The sequence below is a fragment of the Ailuropoda melanoleuca genome, chromosome 4 (genome assembly GCF_002007445.2).
Source record: "Ailuropoda melanoleuca isolate Jingjing chromosome 4, ASM200744v2, whole genome shotgun sequence".
In the NCBI taxonomy this organism is placed as follows: Eukaryota; Metazoa; Chordata; class Mammalia; order Carnivora; family Ursidae; genus Ailuropoda; species Ailuropoda melanoleuca.
The window spans coordinates 129,168,082-129,185,528 of record NC_048221.1 but is presented as its reverse complement, the minus strand read 5'-3'; the positions used below and the strand labels follow the sequence as shown (position 1 = coordinate 129,185,528).

The following is a 17,447-nucleotide window of genomic DNA, read 5'->3' as shown; positions in this document are numbered from 1 at the left end:
GCATTCCTTTAGATTTTCATTTGTAAGCATCCATTTAAAAACTTAAGTCATGATATAAACAGATACTTTAAAATCGTAAGGTAACTCTTTTTGTAAAGGTTCTCAAGCTAAAAGTTTGAATAAAAATTGTGCAGGCATTAGTTTTATTGTAGCCTTAAGGACAAGGCTGGTGACAATTTGCACTATTCAGAACTACAGGAGAGTGAAGTTAACTTCTTAGCAGCCTTTCTCAGTGGGGATTCCTTATCTTAAATACAGAACAGAAAGTAACTATTGTTAACAGAAAACAGACTTTCTGCCAATTCTCTGAAGGAAAGAACAAGTACCACTCTAGATGCACAGGAGAGAAGTTTACTATATATAGGAGATACTTTAAGGCTGGAAAGCTGCTCCTCTCCCAGAAGTCAGGTTGAGAAAGGCTCTTACGTAGTAACAAGGACTCAGGTTCAGCAGTCTGACAACCATTTGCTAAAAGGCACTGGCAACCTCTTTAAGTTTAAACACTACCTTCACCATTAGGGCCAACACTTTCACATGCAAAGGTTGTTTTTAATTAAATACAGTAATTCTGACTGTTTTTCAATTACAGTTTCATTATAAATGGATATAAATTAGGACGATCAACGAAATAGACATGCGGCAAAATCTAGCAGGGAATGCAGAGCTTTCAAGCCCTCTCCTCATGGAATGAATGTGATAAATCTGAGAAGACATTATTAGATATCCAACTGGAGATATAGGATTTAAAAGTCTTGAGGTCCAGGCTGGAGCTATGAAGGATGAAATCACCAAGAAAATTAAAAAGGGATGTACGGACAGAGAACTTCACATTAAGAGGCTGGAGAGAGAAGGAACCTGGGAAGAAACTATGAAGGAATAGCCAGGAAGGAAGGAAGAAAATTAGAATAATGTGGTCTCTTGCAGGCCAAAGAAAAAAGAATTTCAATGAAGGCTAAGTGATCAACAATGTCAAATGCTGCTAAAAGCTATTAAGAGTTGAGAACTGACCAATGGCTTTAGCAAAATGGAAGTAATTATGGTAAGGAATGAAAGCCAAACTGTGGTAAACTGAGTCAAGAATGGAAGAACCACAGACAAGTACAGATAATGCTTCTGAGGACTTCTGCTACAAAAAGGGCCACAGGGTAGAAAGGCAATGTTCAGAGTAAGTTTTTCTTTGAAGTACAGAAAATGTACTTAATTAGCAAAGCACAATACTTTAAGAATTTACTGTTATTGTGAAATAAAATATATAAAGAGTACAAAACCCCAAAGAACAGCATGACTACAACAAAAGAATTGTAACCATCCAAGTTAAGAAACAGAAAACTGCCCAGAACCCTACCTCTCCTATGTGCCTGCTCTACCACCACCTCCTCTTTCTCTTCGTACTACACACTACTACCCATAAATGCCTCCCTCCTTAACCACCATTTGTTTTGGGTTACTTAAAAATTTTCATGTACAATTCATTCATGTGGCTGTATATGGATATGCATTTCCATTTTATAGCACCTCACTGGATGGATACCACAATGTATTTATCTGTTCTACATTTACACTGTTCCCTGTTTGGGGACACCGCCAATAGTACTGCTATAAACATTTTGGTACATGTATCCTGGTATGTAAAGTGTGAAGATTTCTCTACTACAAGCAAGTATCTAAGGAGCTGACACCCTGATTGTGCAAATTTACACTCTTACTACTTTGGTATTAGTTTCAAATTCTCTGTGACTTTAGTAGCGCTTTATATTCTCAGACTTTTAAATCTGGCTAATGTGGATATGTCGTGGTTTTGATCTTTTCCCCATACTATGGAGGCTAAGCATTTTTCCATATGCTAACTGGGCATCTGGATTTTCTCTTGGAAGAGGCTTGTTCAAGTCTTTTACCCATTTTCCTACTGGGCTGCCTTATCTCACTAGTTTAGAATCCTTTAATGTTTTATCTGTCTTTCAGTATATTAATATGGAACAAATACCTTCTTCCATTCCTAGCCTGACCTTCTTTATGGTGACGTTTGGGGTAATGTGTCAAATTTATTATTTCATTTTTTAAACAAAATTTCCCTATATTCTAATAGCTTTAAAATTCCACTTTTCATATTTAGGTCTAAAACTCCAGAGTTGGTCATTGAACACAAGGTAGGGCAGGGGTTCAGTTTCAAAACTCTTGTTTCCAAAACAACCAATTTTATTTCATCTTTCTTGTAAAACAAGTCATTCCCCTCCTTACAGCTTTGTAGGGTTTCTTTGCTATTAGGTGTCCATTTCTTTGGGGATCTCACCTTTGGGTCTCTATTCTGTTCCACTGGTCTGTTTCTCTCTCCATGCAGTAATCTAACTGCAGCTTGGGAGTTAAGTACGACTCCAGACTAAGAATAGAACAAGTCCTTTTACATATTTTTGTTAAGACTGTTGTGGCTTAATCCTGATTGACCCTTTGCATTTTCCTTATTTTCCTATCAGCTGTCAAAATACCATAGAAAGGACCCGATAGCAATTTTGATCGGAAATGACTGAAACTACAGGTTAATATGGGGATAAGTGACACATGTAAAATGCTGATTTGTCCAGCGGTATCTCTGTTTAGGTCTCATTTAATGTCTAAGCAAACCTACTTGCCATAGAAATCATGCAGACTTTTTTTTTTTCCTTTTAATTTAGTCGTAGGTACTTGCTACTACTGTTAACTAGTTTTAAAATTTTTCACTTTCACGGGTACCTTGGTGGTTCAGATGGTTAAGTGTCTGCCTTTGGCTCAGGTCATGATCTCCAGGTCCTGGGACGGAGCCCCCACCTCAGGCTCCCTGCTCAGCAGGAGTCTGCTTCTCCCTGTCCCTCTGCTCCTTCCCCCCATTCCCCTCATTGCTCTCTAATAAATTTTAAAAATCTTCAAAATTTTTCATTTTCAAACAGTGTGCTGTTAACAGAAAAGATTTTTAAGTTGATTTTCATATCCAAAAACCTTAACAAGAACATTTTAATACTTTATCTTCAGATTCATTTAATATACAATACTGCTTTCTCGTAACAGCTTTCGTTCTCCCTTTACAGAATTTTCTGATTTTTCTCTCATGTTACAGCACTGGCTAGGGTCTCTAACACACTGAAGTGTAGGAAGAATCCTCGTCTTGTTCCAAGTCTTAAAAACTTTCAGGGGCGCCTGGGTGGCACAGCGGGTTAAGCGTCTGCCTTCGGCTCAGGGCGTGATCCCAGCATTACGGGATCGAGCCCCACATCAGGCTCCTCCCCTATGAGCCTGCTTCTTCCTCTCCCACTCCCCCTGCTTGTGTTCCCTCTCTCGCTGGCTGTCTCTATCTCTGTTGAATAAATAAATAAAATCTTTAAAAAAAAAAAAACTTTCAGTATTTCCCATAAAGAGGTAGTTTGTTATTCACTGGGGGGGAGGGTATCAATTCCCCCCTTAGTTTATTAAGTTAGTTATCTTCTAATCCTAACTTGATAAAGAGGCTTTTTGTTTTTAGGGTCAATATATGAATTTGTTATGCTTTTCCTGCATCTTTAGAGAAGTTCTGCTGATTGCTTTCTTTTAATCTTTTAATGTGGCAAATTACACTATATGACCTCCTATAGTTCCTCTTGAATTCTTGGGATAAAATCAACTTGTTCATCATATCTTATCCTGCTTAGATACTGCTAGATCTGGCTTGCTAATATTTAATTGAGTATTTCTAAATCCGTATTTGTGTGACTGGCCTGTAATTCTCCTTTTCTATACAGTCCTTGACAGGTTTTACATTATTTTGTAAATGCAACATATTATCTTTATGAGTTTTTTTCAAAAATATTTGGGTATTTGTGGTTTTATTTATTTAAGATTTATTTATTTGACAGAGAAAGACAGAGCACCAGCACACAAGCAGGGGGAGTGGCAGGCAAAGGGAGAAGCAGGCTCCCTAGCTGAGCAAGGAGCCCAGATACAGGAGTTGGTCCCAGGACCCTGGGATCACGACCTGAGTGGATGGCAGATGCCTAACCAAAGGCAGACTCTTAACCGATTGAGCCACCCAGGGGACCCCCCCAAATATTTGGATATTTGTAAGGATTTGTAATTCAAGCGGATTTTACAAAGAGATGAAGACTAAGAAGGACTGCAGCAGAATGATTCTGACTTTCTAACTGATATAAATTTAGATGTTTTTGTTTCTATTTCTTAATATTGAAGTTTCTTTTTTTTAATGTTTCAAGTTTTTATTTAAATTCTAGTTAGTTAACATATAGTGTAATACTGGTTTCAGGAGTAGAATTCAGTGATTCATCACTTATATACAACACCCAGTGTTCATCACAAGCGCCCTCCTATAATACCCATCCCTCCACCCACCCTCTGTTTGTTCTTTATCAGTAGGAGTCTCTCTTATGGTTTGCCTCCCCTTTTTATTTTTCCCACCTTTGCCCTACATTCATCTGTTTTGATACTTAAACTCCACATGAGTGAATCATACGGTATTTGTCTTTCTGCAGCTGACTTATTTCAATTAGTATAATACAATCTAGCTCCATCCATGTCATTGCAAATAGCAAGATTTCATTCTTTCTAATGGTTGAGTAATAGTCCATCGTGTGTGTGTGTGTGTCTATGTGTATGTACACACACACCTTCTCCATTCACCAGTCAATGGACATTTGGGCTCTTTCCATAGTTTGGCTATTGTTGATAATACTGCTATAAACACTGGGGTTCATGTACCCCTTCGAATCAGTACTGTTGTATCCTCTGGGCAAATAAGTAGTTGGTACAATTGCTGGATCACAGGGTAGTTCTACTTTTAACCTTCTAAGGAACCTCCATACTGTTTTCCACAGTGGCTGCACAAGTTTGCATTCCTACCAGCGGTGTAACAGAGTTCCCCTCGCTCAGCATCCTCGCCAACATCTGCTGTTTCCTGTAATGTTAAGTTCAGCCACTCTGACAGGTGTGAGGTGGTATCTCGTTGTAGTTTTGACTTGTATGCCCGATACCAAGTGATGTTGAGTAGCTTTCCATGTCTGTTACAATCATCTGCATGTATTCTTTGGAAAAATGTCTATTCATGTCTTCTGCCCATTTCTTAACTGGATCACTTGCTTTTTGGGTGTTGTGTTTGATTAGTTCTTTATAGATTTTAGATACCAACCCCTTATCAGATGTCATCTGCATATTATCTTCTCCCATTCTGAAGGCTGCCTTTTGGTTTTGTTGCTTCCTGTGCTGAGCAGTTTTTATCTTGATGAAGTCCCAGTAGTTCATTTTTGCTTTTGTTTCCCCTTACCTCAGGAGATTTGTCTCCAAAGATGATGCTATGGTTGATGTCAAAGAGGTTGCTGTTGTGTTTTCCTAGAAGATTTTGATGGTTTCTTGTCTGACATTTAGGTCTTTCATCCATTTTGAATCTACTTTTGTGTATGGTGTAAGAAAATGGTCCAGTTTCACCCTTCTGCATGTTGTTCTGCATGTCCAATTTTCCCAACACCATTTGTTGAAAAGACTGTCTTTTTTCCACTGGATATTCTTTCTTGCTTTGTTGAAAATGAGCTAACTATATAGTTGTGGGTCCACTTCGGGGTTCTCTACTTTGTTCTAATTAGATATGAATCTATTTTTGTGCCAGTACCATACTGTTTTGATGACAGCAGCTCGGTACTATAGCTTGAGGTACAGAATTGTGATGCCTCCAGCCATGCTTTTCTTTTTCAAGATTGCTTTGGCTATTTGGGGGTTTTTTGTGGTTCCATACAAATTTTAAAATTGTTTGTTCTAGCTTTGTGGAGAATGCTAGTGATATTTTGAGGGATTGCACTAAATGCGACAGGTTTTAGTATTTAGATTATTCTAGTCCCATAAAATGACGTGGGAAGTATACCCTCTTTTTTCCATTCTCTGGAATTTTAAAAATTGAAATTATTTCTTCCTCAAATACCTGGCATTTTATGTTGGCCTGAAGTTTTTGTGGGGGAAAATTTTTGATTCCTCATTTCCTTAAAGGTAATGGACTTCAGATTTTCTATATCCTATCCTCAAGTCTGTTTGGTAAGTTACATTTTTCTAGCTATTTGTCTATTTTGTCTATATTTTCCAAATTGTTAATATGAGATTGTTCCTAATAGCTTCCAATGATTATTTAATTTTTCTGATATTGGCTATTTATGCCTGTTTTAAATATTTTTTTGCTAAGTCTCTCAGAGATTTATCAATTTTATTAAGTCTTTTCAAAGAAAATAACTTTTGGGATAAACTGACTCTTTTTTATTTTATGTTTGACATCTATTTCATTCACATCAGCTCCCATCTTTATTATTCAGTTTCCTTCCACAATTCTTTGGGTTTATCTCTTCCTTTTATAGTTCCTAAGTGGAAACTTACTTTCTAATGTATGCATCTGAGCCTCTTATATTCTCTTTCTATGTTGTTTTGGGTGTAGTTCATGAGCTTAAATTTGTAGCATTTTCATGATCATTCAGTTCAAAAGCTTCTAATTTCCACTTACCTTTCTACTGAGAGTCTAAAAAAGACAGGGGCTTAAAAAAGAAAAAAAAGACACCCCCACTCAAGAATTGTACAATCTAGTAAAGGAGGTAATGTACTATTTCCTTAATTCTAAGATGCCACTTTGTTATAAGACATGACACTCATCTACTAACTGCCCTTCAGGGAGAAATAGAAAAAGCTGTTCCACTTTAAGACATTTTTCTACCTCTAAACATGGTAAAGTGCGTGCAGAATTGAGAAAATAAATCACAAACAGCTAAATGAAATCTAAGGCAGATAGCACTACTAAAGAAGGGTGCAAGTTATGTGCCACAGGAAGGGAGAAAGAAGAGTAATTATTGATGAAAAAGCACCGGGAAAGAAAGATCGGGAAGGCATCATGGAAAGGATATTAGAGGATGACAAGCAAAGCTAATTACAAAATGTTTACAAAGCTAGGTTAAAAAAAGGAAACTGTTAAACTCTATATATCTCAATTTTGCTTAAAATGTATAAAAGGGTATTCTAAGTGAAAAGCCATTAGCTAGGACTAGAGGCATAAAAGCACAAGTATTTTGGGGGGCAGTGTATGATCTAGTGTGTTAGAGCATTGGACTGTAGGAGGACACTACCAATTAGATAGTTTGGGACTGGATCACAAAAAATATTAAGAACCAGAATGGCATAAACTAACCAGTATTTTTGAAAGGTAAACGAAAGAATAAAAAGATGAGCAGAAAAGACTGGATGCAGACAGAGTTAGTGGGAGGATAAGGAAGAGGCTGAACAAGAATAGCAGAGATGAGAAGAAATGAATAGGAGACAGAATTGATTAAGAACGGACAAGTTACTGAATGTGGATCACAGAAGAAAATTAAGAGCTGAAGATGATACTGAGGCTGAAACCAAAAGTTTCTAGTTTAAGAGGATAGTGGACAGCCTGGAGGGCGTGGGACCAAGCACAACTGCCTCACTGAGGCATGTGGATGGGGGTATCCGTGGCCCTGGTCCTCTGGCCCTCAGGCCTGGGGTCAGGGCGCAAAGCAGAGATAGCTTGCTGGCTCCTCTCTACTCCCCTCCACCCTACTCCTGGGTAAAGGTGGCGAAGCTGAGGCTCCGAGACCAGTGGTTTGAGTTCCCACTCCAAGTGATGAACTCATCTTAATAGTTTTGGAACACGCCTTCCGTATAGTTTGTACTTCAAGACTAAAAACACTTAAGAGTGAAATTGCACAGCTCACCTATAGCCAGCTGGACAGCATAATTTTTAGGAATCAAGAACTGACACTGGATTATTTTCTTAAGATTAAACCTTGAAAGTCCACTTGCATGTGGCACAGCAATGTGCACACTTGAGCGTGAAAATGATCTTCCATCAAGGAGACCTCTCTCTTGAGCTAAATCAACATCAGTGGTTTGAAGAAGAGATCCCCTATCTGACCAAACTTAGCCAGACAACTTAAATCAGTCTTTTTGAGCAAGGAGTAAGGCTGTACAACGGTGGCCTGATCACTCCTTTCTGCTTGTGCCACCACCGAGCAGCCCCCTCTAGGATGGCCAGCTACATGTAGGTCATGCCCTGTACAAGGGACCCTGGCTGAGATAACCAGTGAGAGCTGAAGACCTGTCAGGCTCCATTCACCAAGCTGAGTTTATGGGTGTATGGCTGTGTCTACTCAGATGATGTGGCTCCTTTTCTAAGTTGTACCAAGGTACCCTGTATGGGCTAGGAGCAGTTCTGACCATGCCAGTACCATATCCCAGTTCTACCCAGGATTATATTCCTTACCTCAGATGGAACGAAGATTCTCATGAACAGATTAGGTTTATTGTAAAAGATAAACTATTTGACCTGAACTGAAATCAACTTTATAGCTAAAACTCCAAGTATTACTACGGATACGAATTATGCTTGTATGTATTTATATGTGTGGATATCTAGTTAAGTGGATACACATTTTTAGGTATCAGAAATTAGTACAACTTAAACTTAGTAAATGTTAAAAATAAAACGATTTTGGGTACTGGGGGAAAAAAGAGGATAATGGAATTAATACCAAGAGCGAAACAGAGTAAACAGTAAGGTAAGTAAATCCGGGAGAGAGGTGTTCATTTTTTGATATTGTCAGTTTGAGGAGTGGCTGGAACATACACACAGTAATGTCCTATACAAAAGCAGAAATGTGTTAAGCGTTCAGCAAAGAATCCAAGATGCAGATATAAACTCGATTAGTTTACCGGTATAGGGATGATGGCTGAAAAGGTAAAAGTAGACAGACTTTCCCCCACAAAAAAGTAAAGTATCTATTGTCCTAATATTGGAACTGAAGTTCAAAGAGGAAAATAACTTGGCCAAGGTCACATAACTAAGTGATACAGCAATTTGGCAGACCTGACTCCAAAGTATCTAGTCACTAAGCCAGACTAGCTTCCGTTTTTAAGGATATATAGAGAGGAAAGGGAGACTGATAAAATTGAAGCATGAGAAAGGAAAGTCAAGAGAATAAAATATCACAGAGGGTAGTGTAATGGTAGAGAGGAATTGTAGAGTTGGACATCGTCAACATGATGAAATACAACAAAGAACTGAGAAAAATAAGAATGGAGGAAAGGAGGTCACACTTTGAGATTATTAGAGTTATTTAGATTACTGAAAAGGAATCATGGAAGCAGGGCTTAAAAGAAGTGAGGGATAGAAAGAGGATCCCAGGGCAGTCTAGCAGTGTCTTCCATAAATTCCTGCTCAGTTCCCTTTGTCTTGTTTCCATGTCTCTCCACATCTACAATTTCAGCTTCACAGTGTATTCTCAAAGGTCTCTAATCCACAATGGCTCCAGGAAAGCAGCTTCCCTGAAGGAAGTACATGGCTGGGGGAAAAGAAAGAAAGAAAGAAAAAAAAGAAAAAAGAAAAGAAAAGAAAAGAGAAAGGAAAGGAAAAAGAAAAGAAAAGAAAAGAAAAGAAAAGAAAAGAAAAGAAAGGAAAAGAAAAAAGAAAAGAAAAGAAAAGAAAGAAAAGAAAAAAAGAAAGTAACAAGAGCGCTTCCATTCTATTATTTGTACTTCAGGGACTGCAGTATTAACATCTTTTCTTTATCCAGAGGGCTAAGATAAGATGATAAAATCAGACCTTAGAATCTCAGAGAAAATAGAATGAACGCAATCGATTGATAAATCCTTAAAATAACATACAGAAGTATTCAGCAACACACAACACATAAAAGAAACCCTCAACTACATGTATTTTCCAATACATTAAACATATTTCTTAAGTGATATGAGTATAAAATGTAACTACATTACAATTAAATGGAACCTGGAACTCACATTTCATTAATAAATAATCTACATAACTACTCATATACTAAAAGTGAAAAAATAGCATACTTAGAAGAGAAAGTGAGTCTTTAGGAGTGGAGAGAATAAAGGAATAAGAAGTGACCCATTACCTACTGATATTCAAATGCAGCTTTAAATTTCACTTTAAAAACATAAAAGTGCTGCTTTTGTTAAGAAAATACCTTCCTTCCATTATTGTAAGTAGTAATTTTGTATCTTGTTTCATAAAAATCTACTTCACAAAAAAATGTATTCTGATGGCCCTTTCTGAAAGTTGTAGTGTGGTAATGGGAAGAAATTTTTATAATTTTCTTTGTATTAGGCTTTCATAGGCATATTTTCAAAGACATTATCAGGTTATAAATAACAATAGTTTAAAATACTATAAATGAGCAGAACATAATGGAACAATATTCAAAGTGAAAATTTTAGCTGCAAATTTCTCAATATTAACGAAATGATCTTTGGCAGCAATGGCAGATGGCATCTACAATGCAAACACTAACTGATTCTATTTCTTGAAGCACTGCTTCAAGAATTCTGGGCTATGTTAAGTTGGGAAAATGCCATACACAGAAGAAAAAAATGGAGGCACTGAGAGGTCTAGTACATGTACGCCATCCCTGTTAAGTCTCACATATAGTACCGATTTCAACTATTGGCATCTGAGTTCTAAACAACTTACTGCAAGGTACGCAAGACTCTAAAAATGTTTCTTCATTTTTTCACTTTTCAATGTGAGTATCTACGTTTAACATTTCAAACCTATGCAAATTTCTACAATTAACTAACTATATACCTGGCATGCCGGTAGCAAGACCCTGACCAAAAGCCAAAGTTGGATTTGCTGCTGCGAGTGATTCTGCCTGCTGCCCTTGTTGGCCCTGATTGGGAGTAAGAGGGCGCTGACCTGCTCCAGCTCGGAGAACCTACAAAGGACAAATGATTTCCTTAAAAATGAAATAATAAAACAACACATAAATAAATTTATCCCAGGCAACTCTGTATGTATGATAAACGGTCTCTGGATATTCTCTAAACATATTTATGTGCAATGAAATGCTGATTTAACATGAAAAAATAAAAATACTTGAAATCAAAAACACAACTACTGGCTCTTGGCAACTAGAACAATCTATTAAGTAACACGGAGATTTTAGAAGGCCTTTGGGAAAAATTATTTCTAGTTATTTGTGTCCTTTAACTTACCAATGTATTAAAATAAGAGAAATTTATTTGGAGAGGGGAATGGCAAAATCTTAAATCACATTAATTTCACAAAGAGAGAGAAACAATTCAGGACAAGGGCGATTCATTGTTAACATCACCTGTGTAAGCAAGCCTCACATGTAGGTGTGTGTATTGTTCAGGTAGTATGGTATTTTCATGTTTGCCCAAAGAAGATAAATAATGTATTAAATCATGCTGTGGTATAATCTATAAGGACTGAGCTAAAGGACAGCTTCAACAGAACATCAATATAGTATTCAAGTATATAAAGGAAATTTAGAACAAAATTTAGCTGTCAAGTAACAATATACTTGGCATTCAGTTGCTTCTTTGGTATAAATACGAAGAATTTGACAACCAGAATTCTGAAATCATCGATGGTGTTTTCACATTTATTAAAATAGTTCCAGGAATGCAGGGGGGGGATGTTTGTAATAAACATTTTCTATTTTAAGAAGTTAAATCTAGGGGCGCCTGGGTGGCACAGCGGTTAAGCGTTTGCCTTCGGCTCAGGGCGTGATCCCGGCGTTATGGGATCGAGCCCCACATCAGGCTCTTCTGCTATGAGTCTGCTTCTTCCTCTCCCACTCCCCCTGCTTGTGTTCCCTCTCTCGCTGGCTGTCTCTTATCTCTGTCGAATAAATAAATAAAATCTTAAAAAAAAAAAAAAAGAAGTTAAATCTAATGTTTAGTGAAATTATTTTCATCTTGCTTAAAAATATAAAGTACCCAGTAAACTTTTTCTGGTCAGATATATACTAATATTTAAAAAGGTAATTTAAATACCCAGAAGAAAATGAAGTGATAATTACTTTGACAGGAAAATTAGCAAACTTGAATAGGTACTGAAAAGAAAATTAAAAACTGCTAGAGATTTCAATACCAGAAACATAGAAATGGAATACACCCAAATCTTTAAATTCATGTAATTCGAAAAACAAAAACATGTGATCAGTACTTGTACACCAATTATATACTAGGTATTGTATTACATACTGAAGAAGATGAAAAGTCACAGATCTTGAAAACAAGGAACTCATGGAATCTCAAAGACTCTCCGGGTATTAATTTAATGAAGGCAGGCCTATACCTGTTGCTGTCCAGGCTGAGCTTGTGATGCTGCTTGCTGATTTGCTGTGTTGTTTGCCGCAGCTGCAGCTTGTTGCTGAAATAAATTGGCTGGATACACCCCCCACGGAACACCATAATACTGAGGTGGAACCACTGCTGGACCTAAACCCCACACCCCACCCCACCCCCCCAAAAAAAAAGTTACTTACATTTCATAGATAAATGAAGTCAGTTACCATTAGATCATAAAAAGGAACAGTTTGTAAGACTTAGAGCAGATGTCCTTATAATCCTCTACCCACTTATCACCTGATACATACTATTTTTTTTTTAATTCTATTCGGGGGACAGTCTCATTCAGATATGATTATTAAAACAGAAAGTCTTCGGGAGTGACAGCAGCATCCTTAATGGAGATGGAAAAACTAAAGTCAAGAGGACCAATGAATTAACAGAACACTTAGACATCTATGCAACATTTCCTGAATGCCAGTTTATGGGTTTGATACTGGCAAACATAATATTTTTAGGGAACATTAATTGTAAGATTTACGATGTTCAATTCAAATTCTCTTTAAAAAGGTCATTTTCTGACTATTGAAAAGAATTACAACAAAAATATTTTTATCTTTTTATTTGCAACCTATAACTTAAAACGAGAGAACACCTGGTACCCAACTTGCTATAATCGTTATTTGAATTGTAAATCCTGAATTTAAAATTAAGTTTTTATTAAAACATATTCACATTTGAAACAGAATTAGTCACAATTCTCGCAAAACAACTGAAAATCACATGAAAACAAATGAAACTTCAGTGTTTATGTGGTTAGGAAAATGGGACTAGTGAGTCAAGACAAGAAAGGACCAGGTAATACAAGGCACAGAGAACACAGACATGCGAAAAAGCGAAGTAGGAAAAATAGAATGAATTGTTATTGCGCTATTCTACTTTATTTAAGAAAACAACTGCTTCCAGGAGAGGAAATAGCATGTACAATAAAGCCCCACCACTAAGCTGGTAAGACGTCATGATTACTGACTGATATAACAAAGACGGCCTAAAACTCCACTGCTATGATTTTAGTATAGCTATTTAGTATTTTATAATGTTAAACTCTTGGTTTTACTTTGTTTTGGAGGAAAATAAAGCCCAGTACAATTGACTGAATCAACTAAAGTAAGCAGCATTAAAAATTTAAAGGTAAAATTTATTTCTGAAGATAAACACAATCTACAATGAGAACTATTAACAGGATTTATGAATGAAGAATACATTATCAAAACAAGAGTCAGACATCTATCTAGAACTAGAACGTCTCTGTCCAAACAGTAGCCAGAAGCCACTTGTGACTACTGAAGACTTAAAAACTTGGATAGCCTGAACTATGATATACACGAGATTCTGAAGACGTTGCTTGGGGGGGAGGGGATGCAAAAGATTTATTAGTAATTTAAAATTACATTAAAATGATATTTTAGGTATTCTGGCTAAATCAAACACTGAAATTAATTTTATGTTTTTTATTTATTTTATAATGTAGCTACTAGAAAAATTTAAATTACATTATCTGGCTCACATTATATTTCTACTGGGTAGCACTGGTCTTACAAAGCCTAAGTCCAGAATGCCTAGAGTATTTACTCTCAAAACTAACAATTTCTTAAAGGGGCTTCTTTCGATTCCATAGGTTGTCTGTATGATACACCAGAACTTTACATACTAACATCCAGTTAAATGGCATCAAGACAGTTCATCCCTTCTTTATGGAATCACACGCAGATCTATACCAAAAACTACTGAATATGACAGGTTAGTTTCAGTCTGCTAAACAAGCTATCAAACAAGAATTTGAATTAACATTTATTTCTTTCACTGCTTAAAACAAACTCTTGAGTATAAAAAAAAGTCCCAAACTCTTAGGAAAAGACTAACTGTTCTATGGTCATGATAATAACTATGAGAAGTGGTGTTTAAAATTGTCTTATTCATCAGTGACAATTCGTATCAGTGAACAAAGTAAAAAAAATCGTGGTAGTCGAGAGTTATGAAAGTCAACTGGCAGGCTCACTCCAGTGAACATACATCTGTAGCTGGTATTACCCTGTTTCTGCCTCTGTGACCAACAAATAGCCCATACCTAAGACTCATTCATGTCCAGACCCAACTCAGCCTAAAATAACCTCCTCCTAACCCTACAGAAGATCAACAAATGGCTTTGCTCAATGGGGTGGTGCCTGACCAGCACACAATTTTCCTCACTTAAATAACCAGTAAATATGCAGTACCACTAACACATAACATTGTATAGTTTTGGCTTTCATTTCAGATTTTGAGTGGTAGTTTCATGTTTTGACAGGAGTTCTTTCCAACTCCATCCCTCCATTTTGCCCTTAGTCAGCTTGCACATTTTAATACTGCTAAAACTACTTTCTAGATACTCATTCTCTCAAGATTGCTGAAGCTCCTTACCTCATACTCTCCCTGACATAGCACCCACCCCCAGTTTTACTATGAGAAGTGACTTCACTTTGCATTGTCTCTGCAGGTAGTAGAACTGGTTACAAAAAGGAAGATCTGTGGTTGACAATGTAAAATTTTTGAAACTACAAAATTGAAATGTAAATCAACTATGTACATGAGGAAAAGAGTTATTACCAGGCTTAGGCTTTTCCTGGCATTACAATAGGAAAAATAGTAAACTCACTCTCTGGAAACTTCAGTTCATTTTAGATAAATGTTTCATTTTCCTAGGAACTTCAAATTGCCCAAACAGACAAAAGTAAAGCTTATACCAGAATTAAAAGTAAATCTATAATAAGCGACAGGATGAACAGTAAGTTACCTGCTAATGTTGCTGCTGCAGCCAATCCTGCTGCAGTGTATGGATCAGTCCCTGGAGGAGCAGCACTAATAATATACGGATTTGGCACAAATGCAGCTGGAGCAAGGCCTGCTGAGAATACACCAGCTGTATTTAAAAAGGGAGAAATAATGAGTGAAAATGTAAAGTATGATTTTCTTCATTAGGTAAAATCATTTCTACACTGAATTTGGAGTGGGGGAGGAGAGTGTGTATAATGGTTCAAATTCTGACTGAGTGACCTCGGGCATGTAAACACAACCTGACTCTAAGAATCTTTGTTTATGAAATAGGTATATCACGTCTGAAGATTTTTGTGAGAATTAAATGAGATACTGAATATGAAATGACTATACAGAACTAGCACAACAGGCACACAATAAATGTTGAGAGCTAGAACTACTACTATTCAACAGTTTTTCATTCAATCTTTATTAAGCTATATTACGAGCTAGGGATTCAACAGTGAGGAAGACAGATACGATCTGCCCTCACAAATCAATCCATTTAATGAAAAAAACAAACAAGCAAACTGGCAATTAGAATATAGTATAGTAAGTGCTATGGACAGAGAGAGAAGGGGTATTTAAGCTTTAGAAGGAGTGGGTAGGATGAAGTGGGGCTACAGGGCAAGCCAAGACAAAACGAGTTATAATTAGAAGGAAGACATACTTCCTGGGTTATATTAAATAGTTTGGACTTTACCCCGAAAATAACAGAAGAAAAAGTAAAGGGCTTTAAGCAGTATGGTGACTTTAAGGCCACTTCTGCATTTGAAGTATGCCAATGTGATTTTAGTAAAGCCTACGAAAGATTTTAAAATATTCATTTGCAGTACTTATTAGAGAGACAAGATGACTGCGGGTATCGAGGAATCACTGTGTATAACATTCACCATAAGGTACTAACTGCCAGATTTGTCTCTCTGGAAAATAACGGAGACAAGCTGAAGGCGAGGAAATAATAAAAGGGGTGTGTTTAAAGTTAAAAGAGCTCAAAAAGGTTCAATTTAAAAGATGATTAATGGGGTGCCTGGCTGACTCAGTCAATAGAGCATATGACTCCTGACTTGGGGTTGTGAGTTTGAGCCTCACATTGGGTGTGAAGATTACTTAAAAATAAAATCTTTAAAAATAAATAAGAAAGATGATTAAGAAGGGGGAATAGGAATATAAAGTGGACATAACTTTAAAAAATTATTCAAAAGGAGCACTTATCTTAAAATCTAGACCTTAAAATCAAGATACAGAAACTTCATTCCACACTATAGCAGTTTTTTGGTTTTTTTTAAAGATTTTATTTATTTATTTGACACAGAGAGACAGCCAGCGAGAGAGGGAACACAAGCAGGGGGAGTGGGAGAGGAAGAAGCAGGCTCCTAGTGGAGAAGCCTGATGTGGGGCTCGATCCCAGAACGCTGGGATCACACCATGAGCCGAAGGCAGACGCTTAACAACTGCGCCACCCAGGCACCCCAACACTATAGCAGTTTTTAAATGTTTTGACCACGACCTACAATATGAAATGTATTTCATGTTGACTTAGTGTCATATATACATATATGTATATACATATATACATACACATGCCATGAAAATCTCAAAAAAATTATCCTTATGAAGTTCCAACATAACGTGTTTTCTACTTAATTTATTAATTTCTATAAATCTATTTAATTTCTAAAAACAGTGGCCATAACCCATAACACTTATTTCATGCACAGGCACAAAAAAAGGAATTTGAAAAATCTGCTTTTAATAGAAGAATTAGAAAGTTCAATAAAATCCCTGCACTATTTAAAAAATCATTTGCTCAGAGTTGCATCCTTAACTACACCCAAGGGCAAAGGTTTCAAGATTTCCTTCTGGTTCCTCTACCATAAATTATTTTTATCACAGTAGAAAACAATGGTTGTAGTGGTATTCATGTCCACTCGTATCACTACAAAATCTCAAAGCCAAGATATAATCTTTTTATATTTCATATTTTATGATTTAAAAAGATCCCTTTTAAAATCTCAAGTACTACTGGAGCATATAAAATGTGAAGCCAAAGTTCTCATGTACCCTTTACTGACCATTGGTTTATATCCTTCTAAATTTTCCCATTTTAGAAATAATTTTAACATAGCTTTTCTCCACATTTATGTTATAAAGCAGATACGAAACGAACTTTCAGATATTTGAAAAACAAGAATTAGTCTGACCTAATGGATACATATTAAAACTTCTGTTGAAAAAAATGTTTCTCGTGTGTTTTAAACTCACAATTCATTTAAGAAATATTTACGACATACTACAAATCAAACAATAAGCTTGTGTATTTACATAAATATATACATATTTGAATGTTTGCACATACATGTATACATACAAATATGTTTGTTATCTGTGTGTTTATACATGCACACAGGTATAAATATACATTTTTAAATGATCACACACATACACAGTCACACATTTTATACTATAGG

At 36.4% G+C, this 17,447-nt stretch overlaps 1 protein-coding gene across 8 annotated transcripts in view; it reads right to left on the bottom strand.

Moving 5' to 3' along the window:
- PUM2 (pumilio RNA binding family member 2) overlaps positions 1 to 17,447 on the bottom strand; it is a 95,890-nt gene that overhangs the window by 36,495 nt on the left and 41,948 nt on the right. For all 8 annotated transcript variants that reach the window (XM_034659860.1, XM_034659862.1, XM_034659864.1 and 5 more), the window contains 3 exons: positions 14,957 to 15,082; positions 12,131 to 12,273; positions 10,610 to 10,739 (listed from right to left, as the gene is read on the bottom strand). In XM_034659860.1, the coding sequence (XP_034515751.1) occupies positions 10,610 to 10,739; positions 12,131 to 12,273; positions 14,957 to 15,082 (399 nt within the window). The remainder of the gene's footprint in view (positions 1 to 10,609; positions 10,740 to 12,130; positions 12,274 to 14,956; positions 15,083 to 17,447) is intronic.